General features: G+C 42.5%; 1 protein-coding gene across 1 annotated transcript in view; it reads right to left on the reverse strand.

Moving 5' to 3' along the window:
* The window catches only part of snx29 (sorting nexin 29), a 133,097-nt gene that overhangs the window by 49,521 nt on the left and 63,737 nt on the right, over positions 1–19,839 (reverse strand). The window contains exon 15 of the mRNA XM_053413880.1: positions 16,628–16,734. Coding sequence (XP_053269855.1) covers positions 16,628–16,734 — 107 coding nt within the window. The remainder of the gene's footprint in view (positions 1–16,627; positions 16,735–19,839) is intronic.

A 19,839-nucleotide genomic window follows, 5' to 3' on the forward strand; every position in this document is an offset into this window, starting at 1 on the left:
GCTGTGACATACACTGTGCTGTATGGAGGACACCTGCTGTCACAGCCGCTTCAGCAGAGCGCCGTCGCCAGATGACAGGTGAGCCGCGGCGGCTCCGGCACCGACCTTCCTCCATTAACTTGTTCAAAGCCCATTTACGAGCAGACACGAGGAAAGGCCTCTTATGTAACAACGGCAATAATGATCAAAGTGGATTAATACAAGTCATTATATCTGAGATTTAATATTGCGACAAAACTTAAGTGACAAAAATGTCAAGCACCAGAGCACAATAAATATGGTTTGACTCAAACCGAGGCTATATTAGAACGCAAATTTGTGTTTTTTATAGAGCTGTGAAAAATAACGCGTTATGATTAAATTACAGGATTAGTTCGTTTGGTTTTTTTTAACGCATTTAACGCATGCGCAGAAGGACCTTCCAATTCCGCCGCCTCTGCACTAGTCGCCGCTCTAATGCAGTCAGACGGCAGCTGCCATTCAAACAAACAAACAACATGGATAATTCTGATGAACCTGAGGACCTTCTGGACGGGAAGATCGTGTTCCAAAAAAACAAAGATCGAACATTCAGTAAAACCAAGGTGATATGCACACTCTGCGAGAAGACGTTATCGTTTCACCGTAGCAATACCCGCCTAACCACCGCAACGCGAAGCATGTGTTGGTCGGCGAGGGGCGTTCAAGTGGAATGCGCCAAACCAGACTCACTCGCCGGACACATTGTGCAAAAGAAGCGGTCAGCTTTACTGTCAGAGAATTTGAACAAGTTAGTTTGCCTCACCAACTGGCTAAAGACCGAGTAGCTAAGAGGGCCTTTAGAGGCATTAGATTGTATCATGGTGTGGTTAATGGTTGTGTGACAAAAAATATAAAAAATGTCAACCATCCTATGGCTAAGAAGCTCAAATAATTTCTGTTTAATTAAAAAAAAAAAGTTTTATTCAACCACACAATGGCTAAGGAGCCCGAATTCTGTTTAGGATGAAGATTATATTAATGTTCCATATGGAAAAGCAATGATAACTGCTGAAGAACTGCTGAGTTGCAGCACAAAAGAAAAGTTAAATGTCATAAATCTTGTTTTCACAAAAATATTCCGAAAAAATCGGTAATGTGATTAATCATGATTAATCCATAGAAACCTGTGATTAATTTGATTAAAAATTGTAATCATTTCACAGCCCTAGTTTTTTAACAAAAACAAACTAATTTTATTCAACTGTGCAATGAGACTGTTTCAGCTACAGAGCTACATCACAAGGACACAAGGATCCCTTAAAATTGTTTTTATATGTCTATTACACAACCTAGCTCATTTGCCAAAGAGCCTGAGCCATTTTACCCCTGACTCTTTAATTACCTTTTTAGAGAACAGGTTCATTTTGTTAACTATCTGTTTTCATTGCTGCTTCTTTGTGGGGAACGGTAACTCCCAAAAGTCTCAGGCAACCTGAGAAGATTTCAAGATTGCTCCCAGCCTGCGTTTCTTTGCATCAGGATCCATTAATCCCTGAGAAATCCATGCAAGTTATGAAACATCTTTTAAAATGAGTTTAAATAGTTTTCCTAGATTGTGATATTTAAAACTTTTTGTGATTCCAGAGATGCTAAGGAGGGAATAACACACAGAAATTAGTTCAAAAAAACAAAAACAGAACTCTCCACAGCTCTGTATGTGCAGGAGCTAAATTTACAACAACCAAAAACTGATTTAAATGTATATGAAAATGCTGTAAAAGTATGAATCTATTATTTAAGGTAGATTTGAGTCCCTGCCGGGGGCCAGATGCAGCTCAGTCCGTCAATCCAGCTCTGACACACACTGCGGCCCTCTACAGGTGGTGCTGCTGTGGGATTTCAGGAAGAAAACATTTTTGAATATTTTAGAAAATTTAGGTGAGGCTAAAGTGATTTCAAACCCTCCAGTTGCCATGACAACCCGGTTTTAAAAATACAGAAAGCAATGCTACGGTACAGTAGAAGAGCTGCCCCGACATCTGTAGAGCAGACGGCTGCTGAGTGCAATGATCTTACAAATATTTTCTCCCTCTGGAAATACTACTGGGTTCAACAGTGACGTTTTGAATCGAACATCATTTAGATACACAAATAAATCCTGACAGTAAAAGTTGACATTTAAAAACAAATGAGAAACATAAAAAGTAGTCTACTGTATGTAAAAAAAAAAGAAAGTGATTTAAGGAGTAATATAAAACAAAAGGCCATATTAACGAGCCGTAGCTCTTCAGGCGAGATATTCAGAGGGAGAGTAAAAAGATAATTCTTCATTCTCACATTAAGTATTCAACAGCACACAGACAAGACCACAGGAGCACAGCTCACATTCGGAATAAGGAGGCGTGTTGTTTGTGGCTTCAAATGTGAGCCAAACTGAATGGCTAAGTCAGGTGGAGATGCCAAAATGTTGCTCGTATGGTCAGATGACACCGCTTACAACTGTCTATATTTAGGAGGAGCACAAGAGAGGTTTTAGACTTTCATCTGTGTGATATTTATCAACACAAACCAGAACCAGAATAGCCACCCTGAGGTTGTATGCCTCCGCCCACGAGTGCAGTTTCAGTCTATAATTTCCCCAACTCAGATAAGGTCACCTTGAACTTTGACCCCTGTAATCTGATCATTTAACCTTGGAGTCCAAGCGACAACTGTACAAAAGTTGAAGAAATGCCAAATGTTCAAAAGGCCAACACGTGAGGTCACCCCGACCGTGACCTTTAGCCACCAAAATCTAATAATTGAATGAGAGTCTAAAGCTGTGTCACAATTCAACGGCCACATCCTTCGAAGGCTGTATCACAGCAGGACGACTAGAATGTCCCATTGCTAAGGCTCCTATAAATGAAGCGTGACAAATGAGTCCTTCCATCCCAGACAAACAAGGGCTTGAACTGGTGGATCCTCCTCAGCCTCTCCCAACTTTTCCCAGGATTCATCGCGCGAGGCCATCATCAAAGCTTACGATTCAGGCTTCAACTCAACCGCACAGCTGACGGTGGACATGTTAAAAACTTTCTTGTATTGTCCAAACGCCGCTCTGTTGCAAGGCGACAACAGTAAGCGCAGGACAAGATGTTGGCACTGATCGAGGGGATCTCCTCTGTAGACCAGACCATCTCATTTCAGTTCAGCTCTTGCTACAATGAAGAGGATACCACTTGTGTGATTTGTGTATCTGTCCGTCTTTGTTACTCTGCGCTTTAACTGCAGCTACGATGTTATCAAGTGAATTACAATGTGTGTGTCCATAGGCTGTTAAATCTCTGCACTGTCAGACACAACCCGAGCTCTACGGGCGGTAGATCATCCACGGGAGAAAATCAATGAGCTGCAACAAGTCTGGGAGCTTTGGAAGGGTCCTCTTCAGTCCCTTTGCAGCTGATCAGCGGGATAATCAATTATACACTTTCGGAAAATAATGAAGGGAAATAACGTTTGTTTTGTTTGAAGGAGAATCGCTGTATTTTTCAACCTGGTCCCTAAGTTTATAAATGTGGGCGATTCACAATACCTGGAGTGAGTCACTCGGGCACTTTGGTTGCTGCAGTACGATGGAGTTGGAAACGTGAGTGAGAGAGTTTGGGTTATCCTGAGAGAATCTATGATTGCTGAATCTTACTCTGATGAGGACAATGTCCGATGAGGCATTTGACTTTGATGGCTGTCCCTTCTTGTTTGAGTATAAGGACAAAAAACACCTTCAAATTGAAGCGTGAACGAGAAGAGACAGAGGTGTCAAGCAGAGTAGGGACAACGACCTGCTACAAGATTCTCTTAGAGCGAGACATGGCTAATTTCTTGAGATTCTCAGCGAAGATCCAAAACAGTGGGAGCCTTTTTTTGGCTAAATAAAGCCCATTTGGAGGACATTTCATTGACTGTTCCAGTTGCCCCATAAGATTACAATGTAGCCATTGCTGACGTTTTGAGAATTCTGGTGGAGATGATCTACTGCAGTGGTTCCCAAACTGGGGTACATGTACCCCAGTTTGGGAACCGAGGATCTACTGGACTGATTCCAGATGTTAATTTACACCCTCACATTTTTTAACACAGTGCCCAGATTGAAAAATACTGAAATTGCCCTAATAACAGAGATATTTTAATTTGAAAACCACACTGGACAAAGATGGGTACTCTTCAGCTGGGAACAAAGACATCTAACCATTTGGGTTCAGTTGATCCCCAGTCTGGCCACTTTTTGCTTTGCCCACTCTTAACAGACGTATCAGTGTGCCTAGTCAATATCGACTGCCACTCTAAACAGCAGAGACGTTGGATATCTCAGGATCAGATATGGTGGCAAAGCAATAAAGTCCAGCTGATGGTAATCTTTGAACATAAAACACGAACGGCTCAAGCTCAGGAAACTAATCCCCCCAAAAACAACCTGACATCTCAATGAGTGTCCTGGAAGAACCCTGATGTTTCAGTAAAAAAAAGAAAAAGAAAAGTGGACACCCAAACGCACACTTTCACAGACTTGTTTCCGGTCCAACGGGCGTTCATTACTTCCCAGCGTTTTTCCACTTGGGGGACAGGGAGCGGTTACGGCCGAGAAAGCACTCCTGGCTGTCCTCAACACACCAGCCATTCATCATGCATTTATTTAGCCGCCACAACTCTTAAATAGGACTTTATAAAAGAGGGAATTCATTTTCAGCGTGACGAAACCCAATTAATTCTCAGTGAGAGGGAGCTAATCAGTTTGTCATTCTCTGGCAGCGCATTTGTGCGTGTGTGTGTGTGTGGGTGTGTGTGTGGGTGTGGGTGCATGTACAGTATAGTATGTGTATGTGAGCGCATTGCTTAGTATGCGAGCGGTTGTCTATATTAAGCACTGGCCTCTGTGGCTACGTGCTAGTGTTGCGAATTTGTTTAAATGGTGAAGTTAATGTCCTGTGCCGTTATTAACGCAGGGTCATTTAGATGCACAGCCAGGTTTCAGTGTTCACTCGCTCAGGCCCGGACCCGACATGCAATGGGCATTATTCAGCTGCATTATCCCACAGCCTCGAGCTGGACAGAGGGCCACCCAGAGGCTCGCTTCAGGCTTGCGACAGACGGAAATAAATCGTAACTGCGGGACCGGGGTTAATTAATGTCTGCGTAAATTCGTTCCGGACGAGAAAATAAATGATAGAAATAGAGATCAGTCCGGAGAAAAAAGTGGTGACGGCGAGCTGGAGGGCTGCGTCAGAACGAGTTTGTTTAGAGTCTTACATGATTGTTCATCAAATATAATGAATACCAAAGGACAACATGACAAACAATGACATAGATTGAATCCAAACGAACGTGGCATTCAAACAAACAAACATTAATGAGCAAGCCGGGGGGATGATTTGTATTCCAACCGGATAGCGCAAAAAGTGAGTCTTCTCCTGACACACACAACTGGAATTTTCTTACATCTTGAAAGTGATGGAATGGATTAGAAACAGAAAAAAACATCCCGATGAACCTGACAGCTCAACAAGTCAGCAAAGCATGGAGCCGCTGTTTTCTTGTGCTTTAGGCCACAGCTGAGCCGGAGCCTTGAAGCCCCGGCTGTGCTGCTCAGCAGGGAGCTCCCAGGGCCATCCCACGATCAAAGCTCAGGACAAAAGTGACCCCACTGTACAGCCAGAGGAGCCGCGCATAGCAAATTCAGCAACTTAGTCAACAAATCACTGCAGTCTTTTTTGCAAACTGGGCATTTATCCCAGCTCGGTACTTGGAAAAAAGCAGTGAATCAAGAGTTTCTTGCAGCTGGTTTATAAATGGGTCAATACATTATTTTAAGGAGGCACAATATCCTTGACTTGAATGGAAACTTCAAGTTAAATGTGCAATATAACTTCAGCCACTAGGAGTTTCCCGATCAAAAGAACGTTGACCTAGTTTGGTGATGCCGGGAAGCAGCTTGGGATCATGGGAGTTGTTGTCTTCACCACCATTTACGATGAAAATCGCGACTAAGGTGCAAATCATGGTCGTGGACGAGATCACATATTAAAGGTTTATTCACATTACGCATTAAACAGCAGTGATAATCATGAGCCATTATGAGTAACCAATACAAACAGAGGAAGGAGAAAACAGCTGACTGGCTAACTGATTTGACCCGGATGTTACAGCAGAGACGAACAAGCTGTGGTTAGAGTGAATCCGTCTCAATTAAAAGACGATCAAAATAAAGCTTCCTGTCTTAGAATATTGGTAGAAACATTTGGGATAATGTAAGTATAGTCAACATATTATATAATATAGTCTGATTTGGTTGTAAACGTTTGAATGAAGAATTGCTATACATCTTGAAAGGGAGTGACTCTAACCCATCCGTTTTAGGAACTTACAGTTTGAGACCTCTGGTATCGCTATGGAGCAACGATTGCAACTCATGCATAGGGATGCATATTCACTCACACTTGCACTGCCACTAAATGCTGATCCACTGATGGCCAGCTGCTAGTGAACATATTCGAAACAATACACGTCTCAATATATCTTAAAAATATATTAAAATTACATTTTGAAATATTTTCTGAGGAAGGAAATGCATTCAACAGATGTTACAGGGCTCAATGATACAAACTATGTGTTCTACTAATACACCATCAGAGTACATTACTCCACAAAGTTAATTTGCCAAATCTAGAGTATAATTGCTCAATTACTTTCCTTACGTAGCCGTACACAGACCGATTTAATTGCATTTACTTGAGTTGTCCTGCTGAAGACTGGGTGCTGAAATCATATTTTAAATAAGAGCAAATAAAGACATATTTCCTTTAGTAATAATTTTGTTATACAACAAATTAGTCTGGAGAACAATTTCAAATCAAAGTATAACTCGCACCATGTCGTTTCAAGGGGAGCGAGTTCCTCTTAATTTATTTCCTTCTCTGTGGAACTGATATAATTTGTACTGCTCCCAGTATTAAACATCCAAACGGATGTCTGCGAGGTCTGAAACTGAACCGTGAAAGTAAGAAAATAACTATGATCTGACCTTGTTAGCACATCCTCTCCCAATCTGATTAATAATGACAAATGCACTGTGCGCTGTGTGCTCTGCAGCCAACATTACCCACTATCTATGTTGGCCACTCTCTAAGTAACAAAGATAAATTGCTATCATTTATTTCAACCAACCCTGCAAAGTGCAGCTGTGGGGCTGAAAACGTAAATACAACGTGATGCACAGTGTAAAACAGACAATAAAGTGTCTCTCAGGACCAACACAACAAATAACAACACATCTTCTATAGGGTTAAAAACACAATTTAAGCTGCGAGCAGCGTTAAACAGGCCCTCGCTCCCGCGTGCATGTCAAGGGTACAGGCAGGATGCTTGTTGACAAGGCTGCGTGCTTTGGCTGTGCCATCAGACCCTGAGTAATGGAGTCAGATGTAATTTCTTGCGCGGGTGCAGTGCAGCATAATGGATCGCACATTCCATGTCAATATCTGTGTCCAGTATGGGGCGGGAGAAGGCGTGCACTTAAACATGCATTTTGTTCATGTTTATAACATGAAGACCAGATTATGAAAATGGCATGTAGATGGAATAATGATTTGGACATGAGGGGTACTTCCAATTGCCAATAAGTGGCGCTATGAATATTGAGATGTAGGTTACTTCAGGCCAAGTAACTGTTATCAAACGTGTGAAGTTTAGGGCAGATATGAGCATTTACTGGCGAAGTTAAAACAACTTCCTGTGTCATGGCCAATTATCCCAATATTTTAAGTCATGCTACAGACAATAAAACAACATGTCTTAAAGATATGTCATCTCAAGATTGCCGAAGTGAATTTGAATTTTGAATTTATATCACCAAAATGAGCACCTTCCTGTTGGGCTAAAGCTATGGTTCCTCAAGGCTTTCTTGTGCGTCAAGTCATTTTACCACTCCCATGTGCGAAACCCCCAAAATAAAAAATGTACCCCCCCCCCCCCCCCCCCCAAAAAAAAACACAACCTTATCCACAATCCCCTAAATCCTTCAGTGTCTAAAGAGCCCTTGCCAAACAGGCCCTAACAATGGATAAAATGGAAAAAAATGAAAAAGACACAAACTCAGGTCTAATTGGCTAAAGTTAGCACATAGTGATATTATCAATTATTGTCTGTCAGATGCTGCATTTAGAGTAAATATATACAATTTGAGGTAATGATCTGATAAGACTGTATATGAGACAAGCAGAGCAGTGATGCAGGGTGTTGTTTGTGATCAGACGCTCTGTCTCCGCTGCAGGGCTGCTTTAATATGATGCAACTGTCTGCACTGGAGGAGTCATTACAGCAAACTGCCACCCAAGTGATGGTGACCAGCACGCTCCCTCACACACACACACACACACACACACACACACACACACACACACACACACACACACACACACACACACACACACACACACACACACACACACACACACACACACACACACACACACACACACACACACACACACACACACACACTCTCTATAAGCACTAGTCTTCAAAGACATACACACAGAGTCTCCTCCTTCACGCAACGCTTTGTCATACACGCCTCCTCTCTCCCGATCTTTGCAGAATCGAGTCAAGTCCTCTCCTCTCCTCTCCTCTATTAGCTAATCTGAGCCACACCAAGCTGAGCTGGCCTAAATACACAAGCCCTGGCTGAGCTGGAACCCCCCCCCCCCGACAACAACTGTGGTACATCTGACTCAAAACCTATAACCCTAATCGACTGGTGTGGAGCCATATGAGGTCAGGATGTAATATGCGTTTGGGAAGCAAAAAAATTTACTTTCTTCAAAATTGCAAAATTTAGGATTTCTAAAAAAGGTTCACTTATTACTCAGACAAGTATATTTAAGGGACTGATATTTATGTATTTATAATTATTTGGAGCAGATCCAAATATGAATTTGATCCAAATTAAGATCTGGATTTAAATCATTTAAACACTGTTTCATAAGGGGGCTAGAACATTTCAAGATTTCTTAAAAACATCCCTGAAATGTCCTGGTGCAGATTCTTTGTTTTAAATATACTTCCTCTCTTTTCCAATTCCCCCCAAAAATGAACGTGCTGGGACGTTACGTAAAAACCAAAAGGCAGATGGTTCTTGGTGTTTGTATTACAGCGGGTAACATTTCCAAGTGGGCAGGACAGCGTGACTCAAAGGAGAAACTCTTCCATCCTTTTTTATATTTATGGCACAAGAGAGACCTGGTCCAAAGGTTCATTTAAACATGGTAAACTGGGTGAGACCTCAACTCCAACATGTCCAACACTGGGACACTCTGTGGATCTAAATGCAGCCCGTGCCTCTGACTCACTTCATCACAGCTGCTCCTAAACATGAAGAGACACGGCGGAAAGACGGAGGCTGACGGGGGGGGGGGGAGAAAAAAAGAGTGTGAGAGCCGATCGATATAGACACCACAAGCTGTGCTGTCCACTCTGAAAGGAGGAGGAAAAGAAACGATGGAAAGAGAGATAGAGTGAGATGAGTTAAGTAATGTGAGTGTGTGAGAGTGGCAGATGGAGCAAAACAAAAAAGACAGGGATGGCAGTTTATAGAGGAAGGCTAAAACTGGCGACTTGGTACAGACGTAGCTGCTTGTCACAGACGCGTCACACAGGCACTTGGATCTCTCACTCCCGGGTTATGTAGTAATATGACTTTGAAAGGCTGCAGCTGTGAAAACATTAAAGTACAGTCTGTCAGCTTTCATTTTGGGCTGTTTTCAACACAATGCAGATTAACATTCAGGGAACTAAAACCCCCTCTCTGTGCATGTCTCCCCCCCCCATGCATGCCAAATGTATTTGGACAGATTAAGATTAGTTTACATTCAAAAAGTCACTTTCACTGTGAGGAGCCAAAATGTTAATATACACTGGCAGGAGCCGTGTGGAGACTAGCGATTAAATGGCAGCTGGTAGTTATGGATTATCGCAGCACATATATATACAAGTAAAAAACTGGCGTCAGAGTGATAGTCGACATTAAAAGACTTAAGTAGTTGGTGTCTTATTGAGTCTTTCTGAAGTAGCACATGTTTAATTATGAGTTACATTTTTATAACACCTTTCAAAACATAGTTACACGGTGCTTTACAAGTTAAAAATGAAAAGGCCAACAAAGTAAGCAGTTAAAAACCTAAACATCTGAAACAATTTAAAGCAAGATAAACAAAGCTAAGCAAGATAGAACAAACTTTATAAATTGATTTAAAAAAAAGACGGTTTGATCAGAACTAGGATCACATTAGACTTATTTTCTAACAGACCTTCACTCCCACTGCAGAGCTTCAATAGCAAGCTGCATGACTTCAAGTGTATTTCACCCCTGAGCCTGATGAGCTGTATGATTGTAACATACATGTATATGTGCTCCGTAGCTGGAACATTAAGTTTTAATACTGGTTTAACGATCCCACTTTCTTCAGTGTCTTCAATGATTCATCCCAATAAGAATCAAATGCTCACAAACTGTGATTGAAATCATTACTGGCAAGCAGCTTTTAAACCAGAAGCTATTAGAGAGAGTGTGTCAGCCCCCTGGTCTGAACGGGTATTCTCACACGGAGGCAAAAAGAAAAGCAAAAAAAATTTTGTGGAAAGGAGAATTTAATCAGGCAGAGGAAGGCGTTTGTACTCGCCAACACTTCAAAGAAGATCCACCTGCATTATTCTGAGAAGAATACCATGCATTATGCAGTGTTTTGACTTTCCGAGGGTCACATTCAAGTGCGTTACACAGCAAAGACAACGGGCATCATAAACGCACATGGGTTCATATTTCCCTGGCTATTACTGCGTCTTCCCTCTGAACAGCGGAGACTCTGAGTCGGTGGCTTGTAATTGTTGTATTTGTTCTTGATGTTGTTTATGGTTAATTAATGAGCTTGCGGATGAAAGGCAGAATCCCTGATCCCACAGGAAGTTTCAACCCATATTTCGTCTCTATCCTCTTCTGCCTATTCTTATCAATACCACACGGCAGGGGGTGTACAAAAAATTAAAATAATAATCATACAGAACGGGTAAACATAACAACAAACCAAAAATATGACTAACTGTAAATGCGTACTCACAAGACTTCTGATGTAGTTAGAGTTTGTTTGTTTATTGGATGTGAGGTGAGGATGACGCAGCCTGTGAGCTGCAGACGAGTTTGTTTACAGCGGAGGAGGAAGGTCCTGAAGTACATTAATGATTGCCTTCAGTGAGAGTATATGGTTCTATAGGTGAAACATGCAGCAGCACACATGCATGAGTAACAGCTGCTTGCATTACATTCAGGTCCGGCTAAGGGATGTGTGATCTACTTTTCAAATGAATCTGACATTTACAATAGCTTAATAATGAGGATCAATCATGAAACAACATGATGGCTGTGCTGATTGGCCAAATCATATCACCCCGAACAGCACAATTTTATTCCAGTCAGTCAGCAACAGGGATGTTCATGCCTGGAAACAGCATTTTCCATGGGATCGGTCATAATCAGTGCTTGCAAACAGTACAGGCCGTTTCTCAGTTGAGTTGGTTCAGTGGTCACATGACCTGAGTATTGAAATGTAGTATGAAAAATAATAAAGGGGTTAAAATATGAAGTAATATGCTGATAGTTATATTTAGTCAGATACAGAATTCTCCTGGGGCCACCTTGTCTATTAATTCCACTTTGGCTTGTAGAGTAGCATTCAGCCCACTTGCAGGCCACATTAATAGGTTCTTAAACAGATTGGAGTCGTTGAACGTCTCTTTGACATTTCAGGTGAGTTTGAAAATCTAAAGAGCCTGAGGAGGGGGCGGTCTTTACTCTTAAATCCTCTTCATCTAAAACCACCGGGGGCTCTTTCGCTACAACTGCCTTCTCCATCATTTTTTCATCTCACTCAAAATCCACTGATTCATTTATCTCAAGAGTTAATTCTACGTACGACAAGTGGACGACGACAACATCCTGATATCATGCTGTCAGAGGAACGAAGGACAAAAAAACACCATGTGACACAAAAAGGACTTTCGTTTCTACATGGACTATAAAATGTCAAGGGGCCGTTGTGTAGTGTGTCCCCTCAGCCTGACACCAGCAGCCTGTGAGCGCCGATTGGAGGACGTGCTACATCACTACCTGCCCACCCTCTCCTCGCCACTCTGGCCTCACCGATCAATGTCATGCAGCTTCGCCGTTTCATAGAAACCTCTGCGGACACGTTAACTGTGTTATGTAATCTGTTTTTACTACTCACGCACACGAAGACAAACAACAACGCAATAAAGATGTAAATTGAAAAGCGTATGTGTCAATGCCCTGGAGTTGTAGTAGTTTCACTTCCTTCCCTCTGTGATTTGATTCTCTCTGTGCATCCATCTGTCTTTCACTAGATTTATCACTTCATTGCCTTTTCTTTCATTTCTGACCGGCATCGCTCCAGTGGGATTATGCCATTAGTGCCCCACCCACTTAAATCTAGCATCTATGCAGATTTGTTAGAGAAACCCCGACTCATCCATACAGGAATTTACCCAACGCACAAAACCTGTACCACCTTGTCTCTGCCACGGCTGAGAAGATAAGGAGGAATAAATAAATAGATAAAAGGAGAGAGGGGAGAGGGTAAGAAGCACGAAGAGGAGAGTAAGAGGGCGGCAGTGGTACATCCAGGAATTATCAAAGTGTAAAAATAAAACACTTCCTCCACAAGTCACTGGCGTGTATCAGTTCATGGTTTTCATCAGTTTGGTTAAGTAACAGCACAAAGGTGGATTAAACCTTAAATAAGAGATGATGTAAACTATAAACATATAACCGCTACACTTTACCCACTAAACCCTATGTCCCCTTTCTAAATCACATGACCTACATGTCATTAAACAGGTGGATGAGACCTGCAAGATATAAGGACATCACAAAGTTGGCTATATTCATAAGATCCATTTTACACTTGAATGTACCAAGCTTCATGTCTTTTTTCTGTTTTGGTTCCACATTGCAATTTAGGAATTTAGGAAAGAAGAGTTGTGTATTACGTCCTGTAGTCATAACCTATGTAAGCTGCATCTATAGCTGACATTGATTGGTTTGTAAACAGAAGCGCGGCTGATATCGGAGTGTTGTCATTCCAGTGAGTAGTCGGGTTTACATTTGAACGAATTCATTTTTGTTGCAAATGCAATATAATAACACCTCAAGAGTTGTGTGATCACCAAAGCAGAGCACGTCATGAAGGTGAGTATTTCACTTCGAGAGGACAGAAGCACAAATTAATTATTTTTGTTTCAGTAACAACTTGATGCTTTGTTTAAACAAGTCCAGTGCGCATTACAACCTGCCTGTTTGTTTATGCTGTGATGATGCTGGTTGCAGTTTCCTTACTAAAACTTGCTGCTGCAGATTTCACAGAATCCTGAAGCTGCTCCTCACTGCTACACAAAGAATCGGGTGATGCCATTGTCGTTATCGACAATTCCTTCCTCGGGATCCTTAACAATATGTGTGCAGGCGATAAGATAAGTGGTTCTAGAGATATATAAGTCACAGACAAACACACAGAGATAGAGGTTGCAGTGTTTTCAGTTGATTCTGCTCCCCACAAGTGGCCAGAATATCAGCTATGGGTATTTTATAACCTTATAATCTTTGGATGTCAATGAAAGGGAAAAAGATATGGCCAGTGGATTCTCTTTTTTTCAATCCAAATCAGTAAAATTACAGCTTTTATGAAATTCTATGCCTCATCAGTATCTAAAGCTTGATATTGATGGCTTGAATGCTGTAATCAGTAGTTTCAGTGGAACCAGTGATATAGGGCTACATTCAGTGAAAGGCTGTGGCTGCACAGTGTCCTGCAAGGCACAAAACCAGTCACCTGCAGAGCTGCACTGTGGGTGTACAAAGAGGACACGGGGGGGAAGTTGTGTTCAATATCCCACCTCAGCAAACCCCAAAAATTCAGAGGCCACACACCACATGTTCAAGGTGTGACAGTAGCCGGGGGCGAGAATCTCTGTGGACAGTTCAGAACCTGACAGGCCAGATGAACAAACAAGGACGGGGCAGGGAAAGAGCATCAAGCCATTTGAGACTTGACTCAAACATAAACAATGTCAAAGTCGATAAAACGCATTAGCATCTTTAAATTAAAACTGATGGGGGTCACAAACACCAGCGTATTTCCCAGGTTAATGAAGGCTGAGCCACTGGCCAATATTTATTTGTGTCTGGCAGGTCTGGATGTATCCAACAAGGCTTTAATGTGACATTTTCAGAAATCAATAACTTGTTGGGGAAATGGCGGCTGAGTCAGGAGTGTCGACAGCTGCTCATGTATATCACACGATTTTGAATCCTCATATCGGGATGAGGAGAAGGAACACCGACACACACACACACACACACACACACACGCACACAGACACACAAAACATAACGGTTAAGAAAAGAATGGTAATGGGCATGACTTACAGATAAATAACTTTACACACACCGACAATATTATTATTATTATATATAAAAAGCTGCACTTTTCTCCCTTCTGGGGTGCACAGGTCAATTAATTATTTTGGAAAAATTTCTAAATATATTTGGAGATGTGTGGACGACGTTTGAAGCAAAGCTATAGAGCTATAGAGTGTGCACCTTACTCAATCAGATATGGTGCATGGATCATGGATATATAATTGTCCCCTTAATGGCCCCCGATTTAGAAAAATCCTAGATCCGCCACTGGTGAGCAATAATGGCAGCATCCTGTATGTCTCGTTGGCGGCACGTCTTTTCTTTTCTCTCTTCCAGCTGCAGCCACTTCAACAGTTTACAATATTTCTGCCAACTGGACGACTTGATTTATATCAGGGACAAAGAACAAACACCTGTGTTCTATATGACAGGCGGATTTGGCCCGGGACCAGAAGACAGCCTGCAGCGCGATTGTGTCCCACCGCCCTCCTCCAGGCTCACTGGGAAAAAAAACCTCGAGACTGACAGCCAAGCAAATTAACAAATAAATAAGTAAACACCATTTAAAATGCATCGCACATACACGTGCATGAATAAGTGAAAGCATAGTTTGGCCGAACACAGGCAGAATTATTTCTTATGAAAGCCATGCTTTAATAATTCATGTTGAGGCCCCCCCACACCTCGCTACACATTAGAATAAACAGAAGGTGCCTTTATTGTGCTCCGACGCTGTAACTCTCTCTGGGAGCGCCGCTGCCTCATTGGTCAGTCTAATAGGAAACTGGACAGCGCTCCCATCATCGCTCGTGCAGCTGGCAACAATAGGCCTGATGTCCGATTATTAGAGCGCTTCACCATGCACTGCAATCAATGTATTTGAGAAGAGCCTGCTCTGGCAACAACAGAACCAGAGCTTAAATCAATGCAACTGAAGAGTACAATTCGCTGCTTTATTCAGATTAAGTGGATCGTTGAGAATTTCATATTCCTCGCACGGCTCTCACAGGCCGAAAAACTCAATCTTCTTTTTCTTTCTTAAACATTGCCTGTGAATGTAACAAATGCACTAAACGCACAGATCTTGGCAACATTAGGGAAGTCATTAGCACATAGAAATTCTATTACTGTCAACAAACACGACTATTGGCCCCTACGCAGGTTTTTGTTTCGTTTGGCAGCAGGTTGGACATGAACAGATATTTTAGAGAGGATATTTGCGTTTGTGCCACTGACAGATGACAGAGAAATATTTATTTTATCTTTTTCAGGAGAACAAACAAGACAACCCTGAATAGGCTAAAGAGCAACGTGACTTGTGTGGTTGAAGTTTTGATAAATGTTTATTTTCTTAAAAAAGATGCATTGAAGGCTAAAAGAAAAAATGAAACAAACCCAGTTGTGCTTCTTTGTTGAGAGTTACATGAAAAAACTGATGGTATTATTGTGTCTGGCCTGTAGTGAGACTACCAGCTAAAAGCAAGATGCCACTTAGCTTAGCCTAGCTTAGCATAAAGAGTAAGGGGAGACAGCTAGCCTAGCTCTGTCAAAGAAATCTAATAAAGCCCGCCTACCATTTATTTATTAGTATCATCAATTAAAACTTGTTTAATTACTACATAGAGTGTATATAAAGATGGACGACAAAACAACTCCATAGGGGAAGCCAAAGGGTCTCAATCACCCCCTAGTGGCTGGCTGCAGTGTGGATCCTACATGCTAGTGGCACATGGACCAAACTAAAAAGTCAAAGATAGTTTCTGTCGTGTCAGTGAAACCTTAATACCACGGTTACATCCCCCACTGCTGCTGCACAGACTCCAACGTGCACAAGATGGCAGCTTTCGTATCAGAGATATTTTGGCCTCATTTCTTGATAGTGGGAGGAAGTTGAGATGTGTCGTCCATCTTTATACACAATCTATTATGTACCTCATATTGAAAATGAAAAGTAGAAGTCACAATTAATCAAAATGTAAGTAATAATATTACCCATAATGTTGGAACTGTTCCTTTAAGTGCTTTGGTTTGTGGTGGCAGCAGGAGCACTTAACTGGTATATGAGACAAGTTGAGGAACACACAACTTTGGACTAGGTATCAGAGCTAATTCACAGTGAGGAACATAGAGAAAGATGGAACTCACCTCTATGAGTTTGCGTTCATAGCTGGCAGCGAGTTCCTCGATGTCGCCCATGCACTTATTCTGCGGCACAGGGGTCTGCTCCTCTTTTGATGGCAATATGGACAGGGCTGAACCAGAAGGAGAGAGAGAGAGAGCACACGGTTACATTTAGACCTACAGCGTAAAACAACAAACACCCACTTTTAGAACGGCTCTGATTCCAGGAAAAACATTTCCCATAAATTTTCTCCACAGAGGTTTCAGAAAATCTTTATAAAAAGATTTTAAACCCGGGAGAGATAATTCGAACATTTCTTTCAGAAGAAATAAATAATTGGAAAACATACAAAAAAGTAAAAAGGTACAAGACCGTGTACATGATTATTTGAAGAGTCACGTATCCCATAAGCCCCTTTCCAACGACTGTCAAAGCGTCTTCTCCAAACTGTACTTTGCATGTAGTACAGATGCAATAACAGGTCACAAACACATCTTGTGCAGACAACTATGGACAGTGGGTTTGTGTAAGTCATGCATTGTGTTATCTTGTGTGTCGAGTTGTGACACCTGCAGCTGTTTGATGCTTTTGTTTTTCGCAGCGAGAGACAAATACACAGGGACCAGCAGATCTATAATACTAATATACACATTACCAGCCAGGAAAGAGCCATAAATCCCCATTTTATCAAATCAATGTCAACACACTGAAGTGGACACGAGTCATGCGCGTCATAAAAAACACATAGCCACGCAGGGAAGGCGCACAAAGCCGCTGACAGACACACATTAGCACACAAATCCTCAAGGACGCACACTTCCTTGTAACGTACAATATAAACACGCTGCAGCGCTCACATTTTTCTTTCTGAGAAAAACCTCTTTCCGTTCTGTCAAGATGATAAACTCTTCCCTCACCGTCGCCTCTTCTACTCTGACTTTGTGTTGAGACAAAGTGTATTGTTTCTTTGCAGCGCTGTAGCTCACTAATCAGCTGAAGTCACGATGAAGGAGCCTCGAGCGCCGCTCCTGAGCCCATGAACATCAACTAATCTGGTTCCAACCTAAAAAAAAAGAAAACTTGCAAAACTAGGAAAGTGGAAGTTCTTCTGCTTCCACCACACAAAGCTAAGAGCTAGACAAACACACCAAGGAGGAGGAAGAGAGACGGTGAGAGGGGAGTGATATGAGCAGAGGAAGAGAAATTCAGCATGTCCGTCCGCAGCGCAGAGCTCAGATAAACTTGTGTTGATGGCTCATTGGGCAGAAGTTAGAGACAAAGGGTGAAGTGTCTGTATGTCGAGACAGAGCAAGCGAGGCTCCCTGTGTTTCCACCTTTATATATACAGTCTATGGTTTCCACACAGACAGCACCGTAGGAGGAAGAGCTACAGTGAATCACAGGCAGGTACAGGTACACAAAGAAGAGGTCTTACAGAGCAGCATGGCACCCAGCTGGTTTGATGCTTTACTCTAAGGCAACACTCGATGAGAGGATGGGGGGGAATCGGAGAAGCAAATCATAAAAATAATGCACAAACTTTCCATTAGCTCAGTGGAAATCCTCATCGCGTTTGAGGGTGAGAGGAGATTTGTTCGAGGAGACACACTCATAGTGAGACTAAAAGGATGCGCTCACACCAACAGGGATGTGAATCTTTCACACCATTAGATTTCACACGCAGGTACAAAGTCAATACAAAGACGCAAAACAGGCTCGGATTTCGATGTTCATGCGAAAACACAGCAAGTAAACATAAATGATCCTCGGGCCAAACTTGAGCAGGTGACATGTAAACATGAACATATAGTGTCAACATGTGGATTGTAAATGGGCTTTTAAAGACTTTTTATCAAAACACATTTCTAAAGCTGTTTCCAGACTTTGCCTTTCACATATGAAGCAAGCAGCGGGAGATTGTCTGAGCCATATGCGTTTTTCGCAACAAGAAAACATCTGGAAGATTCACGTGGGGGGGGTAGAGCCTGCATTAGGCAAACCTTAAACTAACCTTAACATGATCTTAAAAATGTCTTCCCCCCCCCCCCCCCCCCCACGTAATGGGGACTTCCTTTTTTATCCCTACAAGGAGGAAAAGCCCCATAATGTGGCTGTGGAAACATATCGAGGTCCCAACAACATGAGTAATACCCGGAGCGCACATAAACAAACCAGACCATCCACACGTATATAAAATTGTCTGTACCAATGCATGCACTCACACACACACACACACACAGCTGCTGGGGAGTGATGCTCAGTTAGTTTTGTTATTACAGACCAGCTGTTTGTACAATTTCCTCGAGCCAGGAACATCTGTGTCTCCCCTCCAAACCCCATCCCCCCCCCCGTCGCCCCATTCGCCCACACACCCGGTGCACGCTGCATTATTAAGAGCCGATCAATGTGACAGCCAACACAAATCCAACTTCGGGGGGGGGGGGGGGACACAAACTCAGAGGTGAGGAAAATTGGAATCACACGAGCAAACATCAGCCATTCTCTGTGTTTGTGTTTGTATGTGTATTTGTGTACTGTCCTTACGCAATTGTTCCCATATATGTGTTTATGTCTCTAACTTTCGTATATATATATTGTTACGTGTGTGTTTGTTTGTTCATGTGTGTTTACAGGTTGCTGATGGGCCGAACATAAGCTCAGGGATTGTTTTGGCAGGAGCCAGGATCATGTGTTTTCTCTGTGTCTATGTGCCTTAGTGCATGTGTGTGCATGTGCTATATAGAACGCCTCATCAGTGTGGAGGTATATAGATATATATATATATATATACGACCCAGGTTAAGCTATGACACATCCAGCAGCTGCAGAAAGATTTGCAGGTCATTTCATAAAACTGTTTATCGGAGTGTGCTAATGTGTGTGCATGTATATGTGTATGTATGTGTGTGTGTGTGTTCCATTCCCAGAAGTGAGCATCCCTGTGGTTTTCACTAGAGCGTGTGTGCACCTCTAGAGACGTCTGTCTTATGATCTCAGTGTGTGATATAATGAGCCAGGTTAGTGAGGTAGTCTACCGAGAGATCTCACACACACGCACGCACGCACGCACGCACGCACGCACGCACGCACGCACGCACGCACGCACGCACGCACGCACGCACGCACGCACGCACGCACGCACGCACGCACGCACGCACGCACGCACGCACGCACGCACGCACGCACGCACGCACGCACGCACGCACGCACGCACGCACGCACGCACGCACGCACG

Source organism: Pleuronectes platessa, chromosome 21 (genome assembly GCF_947347685.1).
Source record: "Pleuronectes platessa chromosome 21, fPlePla1.1, whole genome shotgun sequence".
In the NCBI taxonomy this organism is placed as follows: domain Eukaryota; kingdom Metazoa; phylum Chordata; class Actinopteri; order Pleuronectiformes; family Pleuronectidae; genus Pleuronectes; species Pleuronectes platessa.